This window comes from Carcharhinus amblyrhynchos, chromosome 24, assembly GCF_965287045.1.
Source record: "Carcharhinus amblyrhynchos chromosome 24, sCarAmb.v2.hapA, whole genome shotgun sequence".
Lineage (NCBI taxonomy): Eukaryota > Metazoa > Chordata > Chondrichthyes > Carcharhiniformes > Carcharhinidae > Carcharhinus > Carcharhinus amblyrhynchos.
Window position 1 is genome coordinate 14,998,948 of NC_137347.1, and position 24,942 is coordinate 15,023,889.

Below are 24,942 nucleotides of genomic sequence, written 5' to 3' on the forward strand. Positions count from 1 at the left end.
AGGTGGGTTGGCCATGCTAAATTGCCCCTTAGAAACACAGAAAAACTACAGCACAAATAGGCCCTTCGGCCCACAAGTTGCAACGAGCATGTCCCTACCTCCTAGGCTTACCTATAACCCTATAGAAACATAGAAATCTAGTGCCAGGGAAACTAGCTGGGTTACGGGCTTGAGTGGGATTGTGTTCGGTGCAGACTCGATGGGCCGAACAACCTCTTCCTACACTGTAGGATTCTATGGTATAAGTAATAACAAGTTTATGAAGCAATTGCCCAGGTATAACAAAATGGTACATAGCAAGGCAGTCACCACAATCTGCTCTTTCAAACACTGGCTCTGAACTTTGCAGTCGATTGTGGTGTGATCTCCTGCTCTGTTCTTCTTGCTTGTTCTTGTTGACCACAATCTATCCCCTCTTCTCTTGCCTGTGTGTTGAGGATCACAGAACTTTTCTTCTTACACCCTTTTTGAATATAGCCTTGTGCCGCATTAGGTGACTGATTATTTTACCTTCGAGTCAAGTGAAGCCTCATCTTAGCCAACCTGATTAGTTTGCCACTGTTTCATTATTGTCCAATACGTATTGTAAACTTGCTTGCCTTTAATGCCTGGCATTTTTCTTTATTAAGCAGGAGATTCTTTAGTTAACATGGTTAAGACAGCATAGTTTTTTTTACCTTTGCTATTGTCTTACTATAGAGTTCAGCAGACTAAAAAATGATCATCCAAACTTCCAATCAGCCAAAGATCAGGATACTTCCTGGCCTGAGCTTTTATAAAAGTTTGTTTCCACCATCCCCCGGACATGAGAATCTTACATTGATTACATTATTTAAAAATTATGCCTCACTTTCCAGCAATTTCTGAATTCATTCTTCTGCTCTAACCTACACATTCATTGACCGTAACCATTTCTGTGAGTCATTGAACTTCCTGCGGCGCTGTTTCCACGTTCGCAAAGCTTAATCCCCGGCACTGATTATCATGGGTGGCTGCTGGCACTGTATTTTGACATACTTCTGATGGGCCTCCATCATTTATACACACCCACACCCCCTCTCTCCCCCTACACCCTGACCCCCACATCCTCTCTTTCCCCCCACACCCCCTCTCTCTCCACCCACACCCGTTTCACTCCCCCCAGACTCACCTCCCGCACCCCACACGCCCATGTCTCCTCCACCTCCCTCTCTCCCTACCTCACACCCCTCTTTCCCCCATATCCCACTCTCTCTCCCCCCACACCCCCTTCTCTCTCCCCCGCGCCTCTCTCCCCCGCGCCCCTCCCCAGACAGAGGGCACATTTCCTCCTTTCTATCTCCTCCACTCAGACTTCCAGTTCTGCATCCAGATTCCTTGGAGCCTACTTTTGATTCTTCTGTGCCATTCTTCATATTTTCCCCAACCTGATTCTCCTCAGCCATGACTCCCAACACCTTGTCCCGCCATCACGTACCTCCTCTTTAAAAGATACAGTCTGGTTTAAGATACTGCAATCCATTCATATCCTGGCCAATATTTATCCCTGAAGCAACATCACAAAAACAGATTACCCAGCAAATTAGCTGCCGTGTTTACCACATTATGACAATCACCAAGTTAATTGGCAGTAAAGTGCTTTGAGACACCTTGTGCTCCTTAAAAATACCAGATAAATGCAAATGTTTATTTTTCTCATGCATTGGACCTTACTGATGAGCCCAACTAATGTCCAGTGTGGTTTACACTGACTGGTCACAGACTCATTTAAATAGACAAGCGTTAATAGACACACTTTGTGATCTCCGTGTTATTAAGGGATTATGCATTTTCGGCCCCCCGTATATTGTCAGTGAGGCTGAGCAGATGTTAGCTCCATGAAGTGTGTGGAAAGCGTAATTTGAAATGCTGGTCACCAAAGAAGTTATTTTACTTTGAAACAGGTTTTGGGTGAGTCCACATTGAGAATAAAATGGTCTTTTTCTTGAACTTGGGGGCAACTGAGAGGTGAGGTGAATTGGGATCTCATGTGGTGGTCTTGAAATCAGCCTTTAAATAGCAGATATGTAAACTCCTGGGCTTCTTCACATGCTGCTTGTCCACATCCAGCTCTTTCCATGTGGAAAACCAGTGGGAAAGCAATTGCTGGCTGTGCAGCCATTGGATGTCCTTCCCATCGGCATGCATCTAAGTGTGGGAAGGGAGCTCGCTGTGTGGCAGAACTCACTGGGGGGAGATAGGTTAGGCAGGGTCAAATAGCAGCAAAGGCCAAAATGACCTTCTCGGGCCTTGAGCAGAACTCTTGCTCGTCACAATTCTACAAACAAACATCAAATATTTGCCTCTCCATTGCTTCTTCATGCTCGAATCACTTCACACCTGCTTCAGCTTTGGGGTGAATCCATAAGGCCCCCATTCTCAAGCCCAAGCTAAGGTTCCACTTGCAGTCTGATGACCTAACTGGATCTGATCTTCATTTATTTTAATGATGAACTCCTCATCTTTGGGTGGGCTGCTCAGTTGTCTGTTCAGAAATCTGATGAAAAATTACAAGCAGCAGAAACTGGGCAGCTTTTCTGGCCTGTGGAGGTGATTTCAACCACTTATCTGGCTGACTTTTACTGGGATTAACGATTCCCCTGATGTATGTGTTGGTAAAAGTAAAGTTTATTTATTAGTCACAAGTAAGGCTGACATTAACACTGTAATGAAATTAATGTGAAATTCCCGTAGTCGCCACAGTCCAGCGCCTGTTCAGAGGAAATAGGAGCACTTGAGGAAATCCATGCAGACATGGGGAGAACATGCAAACTCCACACAGACAGTGACCCAAGCCGGGAATCGAACCCGAACATAAAATACTATTTAACCTCAGCATAAATTCAAATTATGGGGATTTTGAGAACTTGATATGTTTTTAAGGAGAGTAAATTGAATTTATTTGCGACAATTATTTTTAGGTAACGAACATGCTTTAAAATGTCAGTTTTGGTTAATGTTAACTGCCACATAAATTGTCAAGCTGGTAAAAGCACAATATTGGTAAGCAAGATTAATGATGAAAAGAATATGTTTTCTCACAGGAAAGTGTAAGTTTGGCTATGTCCTTCCAATTAAAAGTATTTAAAATATAACACAAAAACTGAAAATACTGGGGTCCCAACAGGTCGGACAGCATCTGTGGAGAGAGAACAAAGCCAATGTTTCAAATCTGGATGACCCTTTGTCAGCTGTGATGAAGGCTCATCCTGACTTGAAACACTTATGGTCGGCATGTTGGCACAGAGGTCAGCACTGCTGCCTCACAGCGCCAGGGACCTGAGTTTGATTCCCGCTTCAGGTCACTGTCTGTGTGGAGTTTGCATGTTCTCCCCGTGTCTGCATGGGTTTCCTCTGGGTGCTCTGGTTTCCTCCCACAGTCCAAGATGTGCAGGTTAGATGGTTTAGCCATGCTAAATTGCCCTTAGTGTCAGCAGGACTAGCTGAGGTAAATGCATGGGGCTATGGGGATAGGACCTGGATGGGATTGTGATCGATGCATACTTGATGGGCTGAATGGCTTCCTTCTGCGTTGTAGGATTCAACGATTCTGTGATTAGTCCTATTCTTTTTCCACAGCTGCTTTCAGATCTGCTGAGTTTCCTCAGCATTTTATGTTTATGTTTTAGATTCCAGCATCCACAGTATATTGCCTCCAAAAATACATAATTTTTATTTTATATAAGTAACTGATGAGTATCTTGTTAGGAGTTGGATTGAAGGTTGTATTAGTAAGTCTAGTCATTTAATTCTGTGTGGAACTCTTTGCTTACAGTGCCCTGTGATCCTGGAGGTAATCATTTTATGGTTAAGATAGTAAGAGTTGCTGTATATTGCAACATATTAGATTTTACACAGGACGATTCCAAGGGATGAGGAGAAGTCACCTAAAGCTTTCTTCTTTGGTAACTTTTACCTGTGGTTCCTTTCAGAGGAAATTACATATTGTATATGAAATTTATGTCCATTGGATATGTATCTTGGTGAGATTGAATTTGACAAGTTGAATGGCCATTCCTATATACACCCTTATCTCTTCTGCCCATTACTGTGGATGTTTTAGGGATTGATTTGTGAAAGACTTCAAGGAAATCTCAATTTTCAATAAATTGGCTGAAGTTTTCTCAATATCATTTAGCCGTGACCTGAATATTTCTTTTGTTTGTTTTGTAACTCAAAAGTATAACCTCATGCTGGCGAATGTGAACATCCTACATTAAACGCCCACTGTTGTTTGTATTCCCCCAGCATTCCGACACAATGAATGTCCCGACCCTGGGGTGCCAGTGAATGGGAGACGATTTGGGGAAAGCCTGCAGCTGGGAAGCACTGTATCTTTTCTGTGTGAGGAAGGCTTTCTGAAGACGCATGGATCAGAAACGATCTCCTGTATCCTGAAAGATGGAAACGTGGTCTGGGACAGTGCTGTGCCAAGATGTGAAGGTGACCATTTTAACAGTTATGATTACGTATCAGCCAGGTGCAAGTTTACAAAAGGGATAATTTTGGTTGGATCCATTTTGACGTGAGGTCTGAGGTTCACAATCAAATATCATCCTTCCTAAGCATCAGACAGTTCTCATTTCGACAAAGCAAACAAATGCCACAACTTGTTCAGTAAGAGGTCTCACAACACCAGGTTAAAGTTCAACAGGTTTATTTGGAGTAACGAGCTTTTGGAGCGCTGTTCTTTCATCAAGTAATGAAGGAGCAGCACTCTGGAAGCTCGTGGTTCCAAATAGATCTGTTGGACTTCAACCTGGTGTTGTGAGAATTTTTACTGTTCCCATCCCAGTCCAACACCGGCATCTCCACATCAAAACCGCTGTCCAGGATTGAGGCTGAGTAACTTGCAAAAAAAGCTGAAACTTAAGCCACGTATCAGTTTGGGTTTAAATCCCACTGGGACTGTTGGAGGCTGGAGACAAGATAAGTGTTGGATATTCAGATTTAACATTTGTTTTCACTAGAAATAACAAAAAAAATCAACATCATTGTTGAGGTGAATTACTCTGTTCATTCCTCAGAAAATATCCTTGCAATTTGGGAAGTATTGTGGTAGAAGAAAGGATGTGATCGCTGTATCCCATCAACATCACCCATGAATTATATTTTTGTACTTACGGTATCATAATACCTACTAGTTCATATTAATGACCTGTGCAGTTGAGCTTGGCCTGATGGACCAATGACAATTTTTAACAGCTGAAGTGAGAAAGAAACAATAACTTGTGCACGCAACAGAACGCTTTGTATAGTAAAATCTTTTTTTTTACAACAAAAGAGCTGTCAGTGGACCAAGAGAAGCTGGCTAATGGAGCATGACTAACTGAGAGTTTGATGAAGTGGAGGATATAGTGTTGTTTAAATTTACAATGCACTGGTACTCATGCTTTGACAAAAAGATTGAGATCTCAGAGTAGGTTTCTGAACTGTGCTGAAACGTAATGTTATTTAATCAACGCTGGGAAGGCAACTTGAGAATGTGCACATAAGACACCGCTGCATGTGTTCCTCAAGATAGCACCCAGAACCAACAACTGCTTCAACAAGACTGTCCTTTTATCAAAAGGTCAGAAGTGGAGATGTTCACTGATGACTGGGCAGTGTTCAGTACTAATCACAGTTAGTCCTTTAATGAAACAATCTGTGTTGCATACAGCAAGATTTGGACTGTTAAATGGCAAGCAACATTTTTGTTGCTCAAAAACCAGACAACATAGTGGCACAGTGGTTAGCACTGCTGCCTCACAGCGCCAGGGACCTAGGTTCGACTCATGGCTTGGGTCACTGTCAATGCGGAGTCTGAGTGTTCTCCCTTTGTCTGCGTGGGTTTGCTCTGGGTGCTCTGGTTTCCTCCTGCAGTCCAAAGATGTGCGGGTTAGGTGGATTGGCCAAGATAAATTGCCCCTTAGTGTCAGGAGGACTAGCTAGGGTAAATGCATGGGGCTATGTGGATAAGGCCTGGGTGGGATTCTGGTGGTGTAGACTCAATGGGGCGAATGGCCTCCTTCTGCACTGTCGGGATTCTATGCTTACCACTGCCTAATATTCATCCAGCCACACAATATCCTAGAAATGTATTGACATTCCTTCCTCATCAATATCTCAAATCTTGGGACTCCTTTCTAGGAGTTTTGATGACTCACACCTACAGAACAGCTTCTTATGGGCAATTAGGGATTGATAATGAATGCTTGTCTTGCCCATAAGTAAATTCATTCAATGGAAAGAAAACTGCAATCGTGAGACTACTTGTTTTCTGCAACTTGACTGGAATGGAACAATATTAAGCAAATGAGATGCACACATTTCTAAGCAATCTCCCCCACTGATCTTTTTGAGTTAAACAACAGAAAATTAGAACTCAGATTTTCACTACAGGCAGTTAGTAAAACTAGGTGATTTACCCATTCTCAAACATTCACAACACATGGATTACTGCCATTTAAGAAAGCAGCTCACCACCAGAGACTGTGTGAACCTCATTTGCATCTGTTAATGAGATACAAGGCCCAATCCCGCCCCATGCCAGATTCTTTGCAATGCCAGCAGGAAAACACATTGGAGTGAAACACGCTTGGAACAATGTGGCGTGCAGATGTTGGGACACACCTGAACAATGCTTGAGGCTGCCTCCAGAGCCCGCAATCCTTAATCCTGGATCACCACAGCCGTAGTGAGTGGGAGGTGAATTTGCAGGTAGACCTTCCAGATTCAATGTCTTGGTGAAGTTCTATCTTCCAGCCTAAGATAGTTCCTGGAGATCCATCTTCTTTCTCAGGAAGTCCATCTTCCAGTCTGAGATTGCTCCCAGAGATGCTTACAGGAGGTCTACCTTTAGGTCAGTGACATTGGACACTGTTTCAATATGATGCCTAGACATGGTGGCGGAATATGCACCATCCAGCTCTGTGCCACTACTAAATTTGACATAAAATTTCAGAGCTTAACTAATGGGGCTGGAAAATTTGGCATGTCCCCCCCACGCTCCACCTCCACCTCCACCGCGGGAAACATTCCACATTCTCCTCCTGCCACGGAACTTGGCCTCAAAATGAGAATTCCACCAATGTTTCCTGTAAGCCCTGTGGCCACACCGCTATCCAAAAAATAAAGTCACCTGTCTACTTAAAAGAAAAAGATAGAGGGAACATGAGTTGTATCCACTTGTTACTGATGTACGCTGGTTTCGAGTAAAGGCAGAATGGCTTTCTCCTCTTCCTGTGTTCTTATATGCAGCCTACTTTGTATATTGTTTAAACCATACAGAAATTAGAATAAATTCCAGAGCTCTTACTGAACCAATCCTGTGTATTATGCCAAGCTGTATTTCACTCTGTGTTTGCTTCCCGACAGCACCGTGTGGAGGTCACCTAACTGCTCCAACTGGAATGATACTCTCTCCAGGCTGGCCAGGATTTTACAAGGATGCACTGAACTGTGTGTGGTTGATCGAAGCTCAACCCGGATATCCCATCAAAATAACCTTTGACAGGTACTTGGTTACGTTCCAATTCTTGGCTGAAGACCACGCCGGAATGCATTCAGCGTATAGTGTGATATGCCAGAGTAGTCAACTGAACTAAGGATAGCGAGGCCTGAGCTAATAATCCTCACAACATCATTTCAAATCCAAAAATGGCCACTCGAAGGGGGAAATTCTATGGCCGTTCGCGTCAGCGGGATTCTCCGGTTCTGCCGACAACACACTCCCGTCCATAGGTTCCGGGGTGGCATGAGGTGACATTAATGGGTAATCCCATTGACAGCGGTGGGACTGGAGAATCCCACTGCCAGTGAACAAGGTGCTAGGAAACTCGTGGTTGGGAGGCTGGAGAATTCATCCAGAGAATTTGAATTAAAAAATCCGGACATTAAAACGCTGAGATCAGCAAAAATAACCATCATAGATATCATATAGTAATCCTATAGTAAGGAGGCCATTCGACCCATCGATCACAATTCCATCCAGGCCCTATTCCCGTAACCCCACATATTTACCCTGCTAGTGCCCCGACACTACAATCAATTTAGCATGGCCAATCCATCTAACCCACACATCGTTGGACTGTGGGAGAAAACCAGACCACCTGCAGGAAACCCAGACATGAGGAGAATGTGCAAACTCCACACAGACAGTGACCCAAGGCCGGAATTGAACTAGGGTCCTTGGCGCTGTGAGGCAGCATTGCTTGCCACTGTGCTGTCCCATGACTTTGACTATTGTCATAAAAACCTGAATAATGTATTCATAGAGTCATAGAGGTTTACAGCTTGGAAACGGGCCCTTCGGCCCAACTCGTGCCCTTTAGGGATAAAAGCAACTACATGCAACTCCAGTTCTACACCAGTATGGTGAGATTCCTAACTGTGGTGACCTCGCAAGCCAACATGATCCATACATTGAGAAGCGAGCAATAAATGCCAGCTACACTTTGATCCTGAGAATTAATCTATCGAGAGTGCTATCCACAAACTTCATTAATCATTTCTATTGACACAGCTTCAGCGATTAGAATCGTGTCCATAAAATGCTAATATACTGTCTCAATGCAGGCAATGATTTCCCCATGAAATGTGAAGCTTTGGTCATGAAGGATTTACAGGGAAATCAGACTCTATTTATTCACTCATTGAACTTCAGTAATCATTGCTGAAAGGCAAATCAAAGAGTTTGCAGTCATATTGGATCTTTCAGGCTCTGTGATTGTCATCTTGATCATATTCATGCTTATGTTCTCGCTGTGTTAAATGGGGTTGCAGATTCATTTTCAGACTCTTCCCTGCAAGTGCCATATTCTATCCTCTAATACATTTGTTTCAGATTAATTAAGTGGTAAAGTTGTAAGAATATTTTGGTGCCTTTAGAAAGAGAAATCGAGTTGAGAGACAGAAAGTCATATGGGGGTAGAGGATGGAAATCGATTTGGGTGTTACTGTATGAGACTGCATGGGGTTCATTTCACAATGATACCACACACCAGAAAGGATACTTGCATAGGTCCAACACTAAGCCAGGCATGTGAAAGAGTTTTTAAACAAAAGCCTCTTCTCTGCAGAAAAGGCTTTGCAATGATTTTCAATATAAAGCTAAAAGCAAAGTACTGTGGATGTTGGAATCTGAAACAGAAAATGCTGGAAAACCTTAGCAGCTCTGACAGCATCTGTGGAGAGAAAAACAGAGTTGATGTTTCAATGACTGCATTCTCCTGATGAAGAGTCAACCAGACTCAAAATGTTAGCCCTGTTCTCTTTCCAAAGATGTTGTCAGACCTGCCTCTCAGCGCCAGGAACATGGGTTCAATTCCCGATTTGGGTCACTGTCTGTGTGGAGTTTGCACGCTCTCCCCGTGTCGGCATGGGTTTCCTCCAGGTGCTCCTGTTTTCTTCCACACTCTGAAAGATGTACGGATTAGGTTGGCCATGCAAAATTGGCCCTTACTGCGAGGGGACTAGCAAGGTCAGTGCGTGGTGTTAAAGGGATAGGGTTTGGGTGGGATTGTTGTCGGTGCAGTCTCAATGGGCCAAATTGCGTCCTTCTGCACTGTTTGGATTCTATGATTTTCCAGCATTTTCTGCTGATATTTTTATAGCTATGGGGTAAAGAACTGTTCTATTCAAAAAAAAATGTCAAAATAACAGTCACTCTCCAAAGTAATTGGTTTTGAAGAAATTGCACCAGTAAAACTGCAGATATTAGTTAAAAATATCACAAACTTGAACAACAATCTGTCAAGCTGCATGATCCACTTTGATTTAGTTTACAGTGAACAGTTTTCCTGATGCTGAGTTGAAGAGGTTTGTGATAAGGTTTGGGGAAATGGTGAAACTTTGTCAGTGCTGCAGAACTTCGCAGGCAGGCTGAGATTGTTGTTGAATAGCAGTGGATGGTGTCAGGAGGGAAACCCGACATGTTAGTGCTGTGTGGGGATATCCCCAGAGGTGTTTGGCTTTGTCAATGAAGGCCGTACTTGATGGCGGGGGGGAGTGAATTGAGCCTATCAAATGGGCAATGAGTGATTTAGCAGTTTTTTGGAATTCTGCAGGGGGTGCATGATGACAGCGGAGCTTTACCAGCTTTATGGAACCTCAGCAGAAGGGTCAGCCGTGGCTGCAATTGGCAGTCATGGTGAGAGGTGGCGCAGCTTTGCAGGGAGTGGGATAGTGAGTAAACAGAGACAGTCGCAATCCGAGGGCTTGTCATACTTTGTGAGCACATGAAAGATATTGTGGTTGAGAGTCGTCTCTGACCTGCAACCAGTGTATACAGAGTAAGAGAGCGGGCTTGAGAAGCCTTGAGTACAGCAATTTGCAATGAGTCTGATACACTCAGGCTTTGTGAGGTGGAGCAGCAGAGAGGAAGAGAACTGCCGTCACCAGGAGTGGGGCTGCAGCACCCCAGAGGGGCACCCAGATCATGAGGCTAAAATGGGGAGTGGACCTCTGAAGGGGCATAAAATCATCCTCTCGTTTGCTGATGATATTACTCAATAGAGGGGGATTGCTTTCAAGGGCTTAGTTTCCTGCAGGCATTTCGGCAAAGACTGTGCCTCCCGAAGGAGGTGGTCATTAAGCTGTGTACCCTGACCGAGGAGGAGCTGAGCCCAATGAAGAGTGATGGACACCAAATGCGGGTGGCAGCAAAGGTCACCATGTTGCTGAATGTTTACGGCTAAGGGTTATTCAGGGATCTCATGAGAACATCAGTGAAATTTAACTAGTACGTGCATCATCAGTGCATCACGAATGTCACCTATGCCATGTTTAAGAGGCTTGGCCAGTGTGCACATGTTTGTACCAACCTGGGTCATCAGGTTAAGAGGACTGTCGGATTTCGGGTGATTATTGGATTCCCCCAGGTACAAGGTGTGATCGAATGCATACGTGTGGCCATCAAGCCTCCCACAGGCCAGACAGCAATTTTGACCAAAAAGAAAGATGACCCCTTGCTCAGTGTACAACTGGCCAGTGACCGAATGCATCCTTCAGCTTTATGCAAGGTTTCTGGGAACTTGTTACTACACCTTCATACTGGGACAAGTCCCAGAGCTCTGGCCCACACATCTTCAAGAGTGGATATTGGGCAACAAGGGCTACCCACTGAGGATATATCTCCTTACCCTTGTATGGATGCAGAGGGGATGTGACAACTCAAATGGCCATTCAGCAGACTATAAAGCTTCTGACCTTGTCTTAATAAATGGTAGTTCTACATGTCTTCAATATCCTTCACTTTGCCTCAGCATGGGTCTCGTGCGTCATGATGCTACACTGTGCTCTGCACAACCTGTTTAAAATTTATTTATTAGTGTCACAAGTAGGCTTACGTTAACACTACAATGAAGTTATTGTGAAAATCCCCTAGTTGCTCTGCTCCACTGCCTGTTCAGGTACACTGAGGGAGAATTTAGCATGGCCAATGCACCTAACCAGCACATCTTTCAGACTTGGGAAACAACTGGACATGGTTCTGCTCCTCAGGTGGAGGCAGGCAGTGGAAGGTTAATCTTTTCTAATCCATGGTTTTCAACGTCCATTACAGTTATCCTCTGGTTATTGGCCTTGAAAGCCCATTCATATTGAGGACTGGTGCAGGAGCGCCTCTGTCATTAGAGGAGCAGTGGACCCATTGTCCGCTCGAGAAGTGCATTGAAAGCAGCATCCAGGGTCTTCATGCAGAAGCACCTCTTACTTTTCAGGATGCACTTGTCCCTCCCTGCATACCTGAAGGGAGTTTGACTTTGAGGACGTGGAGATGACTGCTTGCCCCTTGCATCTGGCCATTACTCGAGAGAGCTCATAGTGGTGACAATGTTATTCAGCTCTGTGTGCATCTCCAACATTCACTGGGTGGTCTTCTGAATGAGGCAGTCCAAGAGGTTCATCATTCCTTCAGTGGAGGATGCCATGCATGACCAGTGCTATGTCTACACTCATGGCAAGAATGGAGTTCTCCTTCATTTGCACACGAATGTGCAGAGCCTCTGGAAACACCACCAGATGTTCACATATCTCATGCTACAGTTGTGGCGTCTATCCTATCGGTGTCGACTCCAGAGGCATTTCATTAGTGAGAAGCTGAGCATCACTGAGATCTCACATTTCTCTGAATGAGAGCCACCACAACATTCACTGACTTTGTCAACCACTTGGGAGTGTGTCTACACTGTGTTGACCAGATTGTGATCCCTTTGCTGCTCGCTAATTATCCATTGACATGAGAGTATGTGCATTGGTGGAGGGTACATGGAAATGATGTGATGCTGCATCGTCTGAGGTCCCTTCCTGCTCCACAGAGATGGACACACTCAGCAGTTGGCTGCTGGTGCCAGTCTAGCCTGAGTTACCTAATGGACTGGCTCCCATGCCTGCCAACCTTTCACTGGAACAACCCCAACAATAAGGGCTGTGGCAACAATAGGAGGCAGCATGGTGGTACAGTGGTTAGCCGCCTCACAGCGCCAGGGACCCGAGTTCAATTCCAGCCTCAGGTCACTATCTGTGTGGAGTTTTCATATTCTCCATGTGTCTATGCGGATTTCCTCCGGGTGCTCTGGTTTCCTTCAACAGTCCAAAGGTGTGCGGATTAGGTTGATTGGCCATGCTAAATTAACCCTAGTGTCGGGGATTAGTAGGGTAAATATGAAGGATTAAAAGAATAGGGTCTGAGTGGGATTGTGCTCAGTGCATACTCAGTGGGCCGAATGGCCTCCTGCACTCTTCTGTTCTATGACGATTGTAGTTCCACTTCCTTCACCTGCTTTAGGTCCCGATGCCACTGTTGGTAAAATCCTGGTCAGAAGTTTAAATTGGATTTCCTCCCTCTTTGACCCTTTCCCAATTTCCTGATCATGAGGTTGGGCAAAACATTTGCCAAGCTGGGAGAGTTCAGACTGACCTGTCTGCTGATTCTCATTCCCTCTATTTTTGCAAACGGAAATATTTCATTGGTAACGTTGTACTATTACCATCGTTAGAGGAGTGACCGAATCACTAAACATTAAAATGGCAACACTACCCTTTCAAAGCAAACATTTATTGCTATGGACGTCATTATTCACTTTACATAATATATTATAAAGGGCTGAGAATTAATTGATGTAGTTAGAAGTGCTGCCAATATGTTTTCCAGCAGGAAGAATATGTGTTTTATACTCATTAAACAGTTTCTAAATAACTATAAAATGAAAAGCTCCTCATTTTTACTGTGAATAACAGACAGATTAAGACTAGAATTTTAACGCCATGGGAAAACAGGAGTCAATCAGTTCCACATTGTCTCTTTGAAGCTGTTGAGGTGTTTCCCACCTTTGGTCCATTTTTACTTGGTAGTTAGTCTCCCCAAACAGATTCGACACTGCCATGTTCACAACAAATTACTTCACGCTCTTGCAATAATATAAAGGCAAAATACTGCAGGTGCTGGAATCTGAAAGAAAAACAGAAAATGCTGGAAAAACTCAGCAGGTCTGACAGCATCTGTGGAGAGAGAATAGAGTCAAAGTTCCAAGTCAGGATGGCCCTTCATCAAAGGTAAAGACAAAGAAAGTCACACAAGATTTATACAATGGGAGGGAGGGGGAATGGGGAGGTGGGTCGGTGGGGGGAGGGGGGGGTGGGGGGGGTGGTGGGCGGTGGGGTGCAATAATTGTCAAAGGGAATGTAAATGATGATGATAAAAGCTGAGAAAGGTGCTAAGAGTGTCCATCGGAATGTATGAATGGCAGAACAAAGATTATGAGAGTGCAACCTGAGGAATGTCGCAGTTTGCCCTGCAGGTGGGGTAAAGGGAGGGGGATAGGAGGTGTTGGAAAACAAGGCACTCTTGCAAGTATTTACCTGATATAATTTACTTTGAGATATAATTCTGATATGGGCCACTGGCTCGATTGAAGCCTACTTTGTCAGCGTTCCCTCCTGAAGTCAAATATTTAAATTCTGTGATTGCCCATTACACTTGCTTGCAAATATTATGAGTTACAGCATTGCAGTGTTAAATCTCAAAACTGTAATGTCAGCCAGTAATGATGTGCTATCTTTTCTCTGCAATCACTCAAATTGCTTCTTGAGATGGAAAAAAACTCTCAATAGTTGAAATTCCTGATGTCAAATACATTTTAAACAAAATAAAAAAGGCATCAATATCAGATTGCACAATAACACAATTACATTTGTTTGCAGAATCAGTGCCTTTTAATGATTTCATCTGTTTGAATTTGAAGTTTGGAATTTATATTTCTGTCCAGAGATGTGTCTCTGTTAGCTGAATGCAGATTGGGAAGTCTGAGTTGTTCGTAGTGTACCCGTTTTCCAAAGATGCACCAGTGCTTTTTCATCAAATTAACTGTTTGAAGATGTTTCTCTTCTACAAGGTTTTTTTGTTCTTTCTCATTTGTTCCTCAAAATCAATTGATGAAATGGTAAAGGACAAATTTCAAAACCTTTGTACAGGTGGAGGTTATTGAGCTATTTCTTAGAAGCACATGTGTGTGTGAGAGATGGAAGAAGGCAGGGTGAAAGGATATGGAAGGCTTGGAGGATTGCACCCAATCTTTGTGTACTCGGGTGAAGGAGAGAAAGTGTTATCCTCATCCTAGTTTGAGTAGTTTGTCTTTGAATCTTGAAGCTATCAGAAAGACATCATTCTCTGTATTTTGTTGATGGAAACCCATGGGCCCTCTCCAATCACTTCACCGTCTACTCCTTTTTGCTGCCCCTCAAACTTATTCTTCCTTTTTTTTGGCTTGCAGCAAATATCTACCCTTTTCTAACATGAATGTCCTATCCTCTTCAATGAGTGGGATTTTCTAGCCACACTCGCCCCAAAACCGGAAAATCCCACCCTAGGTCAATGGACCTTTCCATGGTCCGTCTCTCACCCACGACGATTCCTGTGGAGGGTGGAACGGGAAGATTCACCCCAATGTTTCTCATTGTCATTTCTGGCCAGCTGTTTTTATTTGAATTCTATTATGTCTAATTTTAAATGCGAGTCTTCAAGTCTTTGTCACGCATTAACAGCCGGCTCTAACAGGAATTCACAAAATGTATTGCCTAACACCTCTTAAATCAACGGAAACAAGGACATTTATTTTAAAAGCTGAGATATTTAATCTTCCAATAAATTATGCAAATGTCCTTTCTTCTGTTCTGCTCCCACAGCCAGCAGTTCACTGGAATTTAAAGCAGCAAAAAAAATGCGTTCACTTTCAGTCCATTTAAATTATAATAAATGTCCCATAAACATGCCATTAAATTATATATGCTATACTTGTTATAAAATGCCATATTTTTTCATTGTATGAGAAGGTTTACTCCCCACTGGCACACAACAACAAAAAAAATTGCTCATGGTGTTAAATTATGACCAATTGAGAGTCTTCCTAATCACGTCATGTCAAATATTCTGAAAGAGTAGACATTTCTGGTCTTCAAGCCCCTTGTAATGATTTCATAAGGTGAAATATTTGCTGTTTCTTGCTGTTGGATCATAGTCAGGAAGAGGAAAGTCAAGCTGTAGGACCACCTTTTGGCCCTGCACTCAATGTATAAGTCAAGTGTTGCTGAGCTCATTTGTATCCAGTGCTGATTGGGATTTTTGCTTCTTGAGATGTACTGTTTCAACAACAGAACAACAGAATCAGCTGTGAGGGATACATCAATGCTTTGCACTAGCACAGCTATGAAGAACATGGAGTTATAGAGGGTTACAGCATGGAAACAGGCCCTTTGGCTCAATTTGTCCATGCTGCTCAGTTTTTACCATTAAATTAGTCCCAATTGCTTGTATTTGGCCCATATCCCTCTATACAAATCTGATCCATGAAACTGTCTGAATGCCTTTTAAAAGACAAAATTGTACCCACCTCTACTACTACCTCTGGCAGCTCATCCCAGACATTCATCACCCTCTGTGTGAAAAAAACTGCTCTTGTGGACTCTTTTATCTCTGTCCCCTCTCACCTTAAACCTATGCCCTCTAGTTTTAGACTGCCCTACCTTTGGGAAAAGATGTTGACTATCTACCTCATCTATGCCCCTCATTATTTTATAGACCTCTATACTATTACCCCGAAGCCTTCTACACTCCAGAGAAAAAAGTCCCAGTCTATCCAACCTCTCCTTATAGCTCAAACCATCAAGTCCCAGTAACATCCTAGTAAATCTCTTCTGTACACTTTCCAGTTTAATAATATCCTTGTACATAGTATTCCAAGTGTGGCCTTACCAATGCCTCCTACAACTTCAACAAGACGCCCCAATTCCTTTATTCAGTGTTCTGACCAATGAAACAAAGCAGGTTAAGTGCCTTCTTCACCACTCTATCCACCTGTGACTCCACTTTCAAAGAGCTATGAACCTGTACCCCTCGATCACTTTATTCTACAACTTTCTCCAACACCCTTTCATTAATTGAATAAGTCCTGCCGTGGTTCAATCACTCAAAATGCATTTATCTGAAGTAAATTCCATCTGCCATTCGTCAGCCCAATAGTCCAATTGGTCAAGATCCCATTGCAATCCTAGATAACCTTCTTCACTGAACACTATGCCACCAATTTTGATGTCATCTGCAAACTTACTAGCGATGCCTCCTATATTCTCATCCAAATCATTAATATAAATGACAAATAACAGTGGCCTCAGCACTGATCCATGAGGCACACCACTGGTCATAAGCCCCCATTTTGAAAAAAAAACTCCTCTACAAGCACACTCTGTCTTTTGTCATCAAGCCAATTTTCTATCCAGTTGGCTACCTCAGCTGGATTCCGTGAGATTTAACCTTGTGCAACAACCAAACATGTGGTACTTTGTCAAAGGCCTTGCTAAAGTCCATAGAGACAATGTTGATCGCACTGCCCTCTTCTACCCTTTTGGTACCCCTTCAAAAAAACTCAATCATATTTGTGAGACAGGATTTTCCACTCTCAAAGCCAGGCTGACTAACTGTAATCAGTCCTTGCCTTTCTAATATGATAGGTTTTAATGAGAAGCATAAGGAAACAGAGATAGAAAATTGCTACTAAATGTTATGTATAGAGCTCAATGTGTACTTATGTGGGGACAGGCAAAAGTTACATCATGCTGTTATGAAATGTCCTTAAAGTCATTGGTTTTATGTACTCATTCCGTGTCAGTAATGCACTGTTTAAAAAATATGTAAGTCCTCAGTGTATAATTATGTAAGTCGGCAATTGTAGCGGGTGGGACAAAACCATGCAAAGATCCATTGATCCAGGGTGGGGTTTTCCAGTCTTGGGGTGAGCACGGCCAAAAAGTCACCCCCTCCCCAGTGCAACATGTTTTGCGGCAACAGAGGTAGCCTGCCATTGGCTGTTGGCAGAATCTTCCAGTCTCGCCATTGTCAGTGGGGTTTCTCATTGTTTGCACCGTCCACTTAGGAACCCATGGTGGGGGGGGTTGCCATCAGCGGAAACAGGAAGATCCCAGCAGTGGGAATGTGTGGAAAAGCCTGCCCACCCATCATGTGTGCACCAAGTTGATTGCAATTTTTTTTTAATTTGTGGGACTCGGGCATCGTTTGGTGGCCAGCATTTATTGCCCATCCCTAGTTGCCCCTGAACTGAATGGCTTCTTAGGCCATTTCAGAGGGTGTTTGAGAGTTAACCACATTGCTGTGGCTCTAGAGTCACATGTTAGTCAGACCAGATAAGGACGGCAGATTTCTTTCGCATTTGTGAACCAGATGGGTTTTTATGACAATCAACAATGGTTTCATCGTCATCAGCAGACTCTTAATTTCAAATTGAAACCATTGAATTCAAATTCCACCATCTGCCATGGTGGGATTGAAACCTGGGCCCCAGAACATTATCTGGATTAGTAGTCTAGCGATAATATCACCAGGCCATTGCCTTCCCAAAAACTATATTTCATACTCCGATAACCATTTGTTCTTCCTTTCAGATTTAAAACTGAAGTAAATTATGACACTTTGGAAGTCCGAGATGGAAAATCCTACTCTTCACCACTGATAGGCCTCTACCACGGTACTCAAGTGCCTCAGTTTCTGATCAGCACCAGCAACTTTCTTTACCTCCTCTTCTCGACTGACAAAAGCCACTCGGATGTTGGGTTCCAAATTCGATTTGAAAGTAAGTCATTTAGAAATTCGACACACACTTGCAAATCCTGGATGGTGTACTGAATACAGACAGCACACACTCTTCTGTTTATTTCTATTCATCGCTGCCAGTGAGAATGGAGAATTTAGCACTCAACCAAATCCCCATTCACTGCGGCGGAAGCCGAGAATCCCAGCCACAGGCGAGGTCAGAGAATTCTGGCCCAATCCTCGATGACTGATCAATGCTTTACACTCTACCCATGGGAACATTGTTATGTCTTGATTGTGGAATAAAATCATAAAATGCTCACAGTACAGACAGAAGGAGACCATTCAGTCTGTCACTGTTGTGCTGGCTCTATGAAGGAGTAGTTCATCTCCCACAGCTCTCTTCTGCCTTTTCCCCATAGCCCTTAAGTTATTTACCTTTCAAATAAGTGATGATTCAATTTCTTTTTGAAAGCCTCAATTAACTCTGCCTCCATTAATTCTACCTCCAATGACTTCTCAGGTAGTGCATTCCAGATTATTAGGGTACTTGACCAGAACCAAGTTGCATTGGGATGCCAGATAAATCTTAACAATTTTTCTATTTTGGCACAAATAGGATATTTTGCTCCAGGAGTAATTTAATTGACAAAATAATGATATTGTGAAACAAACTTTATTTAATAACAAAGTTTAAATATCTAACAAATGAAGCAGCTTTACCATTAACAGTTGAATCATATTTTTAAAATGAAAAGGAAATTACTTTAATTTCTAACTTATCACTCCTTCAGTTCCAAATAAGCAACATTCCTCTTACAGGCTTAAATTCCACTTTAAATAGCTAGAGACCATCAATATATTTGTTATACAGTGTGCAGAGAGTCTTGAAGTTTTCATAGAGAAATTTGCAGAAATCTCTGTCTTCAAACAAATCTAAACTAAAACTGTAAAGCTGTTTCTCTCTGCTACTGACCAAGCTCTATACAGTAACAAAAACATCACATGACCCTGTCACTCACTCTGATCAGAAATCCCAGAGGAACTTAAGTCAAGTCTATTCACTCTACTTACGAGAAACACTTACAAAGCTGAAATTACCTTGCTCTCCCAGCGTCTGAGCTGTGTTCCTACCAGACGTACCAACTGCCTGTAGAATAAAGTTGAATTTTTAAACATTTCCCTTAAACGCTAAAGAACAATCTTCATGGATATTATATATACATCACAAGATATTAATGACACTTTGCCTGAACTGTTTTTCCTCTTGTCACCATTACTTCTTTTGCCAATTACCTTAAATCCGTGTCCTCTGGTTCTCAATCCATCCACTAATGGGAACAGTTTTTCTGATCTGTTCTGTCCAAACCCATTGTGATTTTAAATATCTCCATCAAATCCCTCTCATCTTCCTTTCTCCAAGGAGCATAATCCTAATTTCTTCAAGGAGAACAGTCACAATTTCTCCAATATTTGTATATAACTAAAGCCTTTGATCACTGGAACCATTCTAGTGAGTCTTTTCTGCATCCTCTCTAATGCCTTCTCATTCTTTCCACGGTGGCAGAGGTGGCCCGCCATTGTTTGGCAGTGGGATCTTCTTGGATGCCAAACCAGGATTTTATAAGTCTAATGTAATTTAATTTCTTTGTGTTCTATACCCCTGTTGATAAAGCCCAGGATATTGTATGCTTATAAACAGCTCTCTTAACCTATCCTGTCACCTTCAATTATTTATGCAGATATATGCCCAGGTCCCTCTGCTCCTAAGTTTAAAGTTTATTTATTAGTGTCACAAGTAGGCTTACATTAACGCTGCAGTGAAGTCACTGTGAAAATCCATTAGCTGCCAAACTCTGGCCAACGTACATAACCAGCACATCTTTCAGACTGTGGGAGGAAATCAGAACACCCAGAGGAAACCCATGCAGACACAGGAAGAACGTGTAGACTCCGCACGGAGAGTGACCCAAGCTGGGTCCCTGCCGCTGTGATGCAACAGTAATAACCACTGTGCCACCATCAGTTTGCAGTGATTAATTAAAATTTGTCCATATCTCCTTTGTTCTGACCTATTCCCAGATTTATATTCTGCAATTGTATAGGGCATTGGTGAGGCCACATCTGGAGTATTCTGTGCAGTTTTGGTGCCCTTAACTGAGGACAGATACCCTTGCTACAGAGGGAATACAGCAAAGGTTTACCAGGCTGATTGCTGGGAAGGCAGGTCTGTCATATGAGGAGAAACTAAGTTGGTTAAGATTATATTCACTGGAGTTTCGAAGAGTGAAAGGGAATCTCATCAAAACTTACAAAATTCAAACAAGGTTAAACAGGGTAGATTCGGAAAGAATGTTCCCAATGCTGAGGGAGCCCAGAACTCGGGGTCATAGTTTAAGAATAAGGGGTAAACCTTTTAGGACTGAGATGAGGAAAAATTTCTTCATCCAGAGGGTGAATGTGTGGAATTCACCGCTACCGAATGTAGTTGAGATTTCAAAAAGAAATTAGATATAGCTCTTAGGGCTAAAGAGATCAAGGGATATGAATGGAAGCGGGATCAGGATATTGAATTCAATGATTGACCATGATCAAAATGAATGGCGGAGCAGGCTTGAAGGGCCAAATGACCTACTCCTGCTTTTATTTTCTATGGTGGAGAGAGATTCAGCTGGGGCTTTCAAAGGGGAATTGGGTAAAGACCTAAATAATTAAGCTATTACACCAACAGTAAAATAATTGCGGGGTTATGTGAATAGACTGGGGGAGTGGAACTAGCAGAGTTGTTCTTGCAGTGATATGAGATGGGCATGTCAGTTTGAGTGGCCTCCTTATGCACTGCAAGCATACTATAATTTGTGAGCAGTCCTGCTCATTACCTAGCCTTTCCAGTTATAGTGCTCCAAGAGACATGCAGAAACTTTCTGACGTGTTCTCTCTGCAGCTTTCACCCTTGGCACTGGGTGGCTGTTGTGACCACATACACTATATGACAAGGGTGGTGTATATTGTTTGTCCTATACTTGTCCTTATTACTTTCATTTTTGCAAGGCAGTTCGTCTAATGTGCAGTATCAGATTTCATAATTTTGTAATCATAATCATAATTCCACTGACCAAAACTTTCTGTTCACTTTTGGGTGCCAAAACTGTGAAGGCTAAAATGAACAACACTACTTAATGGAACAATAAAATTAAGCACACAAATTGCACAAGAATACTCTCTGGAGGAATGTGTGAATTTGACTTCTTTTCAGTTTTTTAAACTCTGTTTTATAATAAGGACCTTGATAAACTGGTATCTTATATTCTTTGCTTATTTTTTTTTAACTTTATTTATTAGTGTCCCAGGTAGGCTTACATGAACATTGTAATTAAGTTACTGTGTAATCGCCACAATCTGGTTCCTGTTCGGATACTCTGGGGGAGAATTTAGCATGGCCAACGCACCTCACACAATGCACGAGCTTGTGGAACACACTCCAGAATAATAGAACCGTTTCTCTTCTTTCCAACTTGGAGCTGAATTAGCGACAATACCACTCCAGCTCTACAGTACCATGGCGTGATGAAATCTCTGAGTGCGATTTTCCGCACAACTGGTCATGTGTTCCACGGTGGCAGAGGTGGCCTGTCATTGTTAGGCAGTGGGATCTTCTGGTCCCACTGTTGTCAACGGGGTTTTCCCGTTGAACACAGTCCTCTCTGCCAGGAAGGCCCATATCAGATTTCTTCATCAGAACTGCATTTCAGAAAGACAGAACTATTTTGACATACAACAATAATGTCATCTCCCCTCGTATTAATCTATAATTAAGTACAAATTCTGAAAGACAGTTATGAATAGTTTCAAATGCTGCGGCAAAAAGTGCTCTGTTGAATGATGATTTTGGTTTTATTTTGATTATTTTAATATTGTCTCCTATTCATTGAATTATATTCACACTACATATCATCTTGTTAATTGAACCAAGTCAGTAGCCAGATTGGTAGTATCTGTTTCAAAAAGTGTAACACTGCCTATTTTAAGTCTGGTCACATTAAAGTTTTTTTTTATTGTAAACATAATGGAACAAGACTCTAAGTCCCAAGATTTAACTGAACAAAAGACTTTCTGCAAACTGCTGGTATTGACCTGTTTAAAATGCACAATATCTAAAGCATTTGTTAATGACAGTATTATGTCGGTACTGAATTAACTTCAAGTAGAATCTTCCTCCTGCAGATAGGTATGAATAACATCTTTTGAAAGCAGCAATACCTCACTTTGGTGTCATTGTCAATTTTCAACTTAAAATCCCTACAGTGCAGAACGAGGTCATTCAGCCCATCGAGCCTGCACTAACTCTCCCACAGAGTATCCTTTTCAGGTTCCATCCCCATAACCCCATGTATTCACCCCGCTAATCCCTCTAACCTACACATCTCAGACACTAAGGGGCAATTTAGCCTGGCCAATCAACCTCACCTGCACCACTTTGAGTGTGGGAGGAAACTGGAGCACCCGGAGGAAACCCTATGCAGATATGGAGAGAATGTGCAGACTCCGCACAGACAGTCACTCAAGGCTGGAATTTGAACCCGGGTCCCTGGTGCCGTGAGGCAGCAATGCTAACTGCTGTGCCACCCAGACTGTAATAAATGCCAGTGTTTTTTTTTAATGATTAGGTTTGTGCACTTTTCAAGACACTGGTGCCTGAGCACTTTAATTGCAGATAATTTGCAATTAATTAGACCCTGGTAGCTTTTCAGTAAACTGCTTTTAATTCAGGTTCACTGATTACATTTTCAGCTGTGAAACTACAGTCTGATTCGTGCTTGGATCCTGGGATTCCTGTCAATGGTCAGCGCAATGGAAATCTCCTTTACATTGGATCTTCAGTGACCTTTAGTTGTGACCCAGGATACACCTTAAGTGATGATGAAGCTCTTGTCTGCGAACCCAATTACCAATGGAGTCGTGCTTTGCCCAGCTGTGAAGGTAAAAATCTCATTTTCCCAGATGCATTGCTGGAATGAGTAAAAGTTGAGAGAGCGCTTCCATGAAAGGCTACATTTGCCATTGCCAATCTTAACCAGATGTTAGAGAAGAGGAAGGGAAAATGAACTGAGACGTGTTGTGCCTTGTCACTTGGATTCACCACCTGCTAAGCAGAAAAAACAGTGATGTTGATGGCAGGTAGGCAGTTCGTGAGTTACAGAGGGGACTGTTCATTCCCTCTCTCTCTCTCTCTTCCCACTTGATATGCCAACTCACTTGCCAGGGTTAGGAGCAGAGAGAATCAGGGCAATATGGTTGTTAAGAATCTTGAATTCCGGTGATTTTTAACAATCCTTTGTACATTACTATTTCTTCATAAATTCATTGAATCTCTACAGTGCTGAAGGAGGCCATTTGGGTCATCGAGCCTGCATCAACAACAATCCCACCCAGACCCTATCCCCAAAATCCCATGTATTTACCCTATTAATTCCCCTGACACAAGGGGCATTTTAATACTGCGCATCTTTGGACTGTAGTCCAAACTGCATGTCTTTGGACTGTAGGAGGAAACCAGAGCACCCAGGGGAAACCCACACAGTCACTTGTGGCATGATAAGAAGCAGTTAGAACTATGTTGTGTGTGAGTTCATAAATCTCAGTACTGCTGAACAGAAATATGAACTGAACAACTTTCCATCCAGCTTTGACTGAGGATGTTTTCCACAGTTCTGGAGCACATATGTAAACAGCTGTTCATGGCTTTGCCATTAGCAGGAGCATGGAAGTACATTTTATTTGTTTGGGAAACTGTTGCTATGGTGAGGAGGGAGATACTTAGGAATGTTGATTTATCTTGAAATCTAGTTCTATTCACTCTCATCGATTAAGTTACTTTTTAATAGTTTTACCACTGATAATTAACCATGTTTTGAGGACCATTTTTCAGGGAGATGATGGCATAGTGGTAATCTCACTGGATCGCTAATCCAGAGGCCCAGACTAATTCTTTGGGGGCATGCATTCAAATCCCACCATGGTAGCTGTTGGAATCTTGATTCAGTTAGTAAATGTGGAATTTGAAACTAGAAAACATAGAAACCCTACAGTGCAGAAAGAAGCCATTCAGCTCATCGAGTCTGCATGGACCACAATCAGTTAAAAGACAATTAAAGATAAACAACAAACACTGGCCTTGCCAGCAACATCCATATCCCATGAAAGAATAAAAAATATAGTACCTAAGGGTTTAACAAAAAAGAATGAGTACTGATGTGCTTGTAGTGTCAAAAATATAAAGATTTGGAGAAATATGTGGTGCAAAACATATAATTTGGGATTAATCACCCAGTAATTTTACTTGTATTACCTATTTGAATTTCATACATTGCCACTTTGGGTTCAATCTTAGATAAGTCTTTGTAGGCATGTCTTTTTCATAGGAAGTGTTACTTTACACGTAAATCAAGTGTGGATTGAGACACTACCATAAAACCATAGCATCACCACAGCACAGAAACAGGCCATTCAGCCCACTATGTCTACACAGATCTCCGAAGGAGCATCTCGTCCAGGCCCCAGCCCTATCCCCATTATCCCACACATTTACCGTGGTTAATCGTCCTAAAATACACATCTTTAGATACTAAGGGGTACTTTAGCATGATCAATCCTCCTAACCTGCACATCTATGAACTGTGGGAGGAAACTGGAGCACCCAGAGAAAACCGACACAGATATGGGGAGAATGTGCATATTCCACGCAGAGAGTCATCCTAGGCTGGAATCGAACTTGAATCCCTGGTGCTGTGAGGCAGCAGTGTTAACCACTGTGCCATCGTGAGGCACGTTGAGTGAATGTA

The 24,942-nt window shown here is 42.6% G+C and overlaps 1 protein-coding gene across 1 annotated transcript in view; it reads left to right on the forward strand.

The window, feature by feature from the left end:
- csmd2 (CUB and Sushi multiple domains 2) overlaps window positions 1-24,942 on the forward strand; it is a 1,720,603-nt gene that overhangs the window by 1,280,261 nt on the left and 415,400 nt on the right. The window contains exons 15-18 of the mRNA XM_080211135.1: window positions 4,267-4,461; window positions 7,378-7,516; window positions 17,953-18,140; window positions 22,892-23,080. Of these exons, the coding sequence (XP_080067261.1) occupies window positions 4,267-4,461; window positions 7,378-7,516; window positions 17,953-18,140; window positions 22,892-23,080 (711 nt within the window). The remainder of the gene's footprint in view (window positions 1-4,266; window positions 4,462-7,377; window positions 7,517-17,952; window positions 18,141-22,891; window positions 23,081-24,942) is intronic.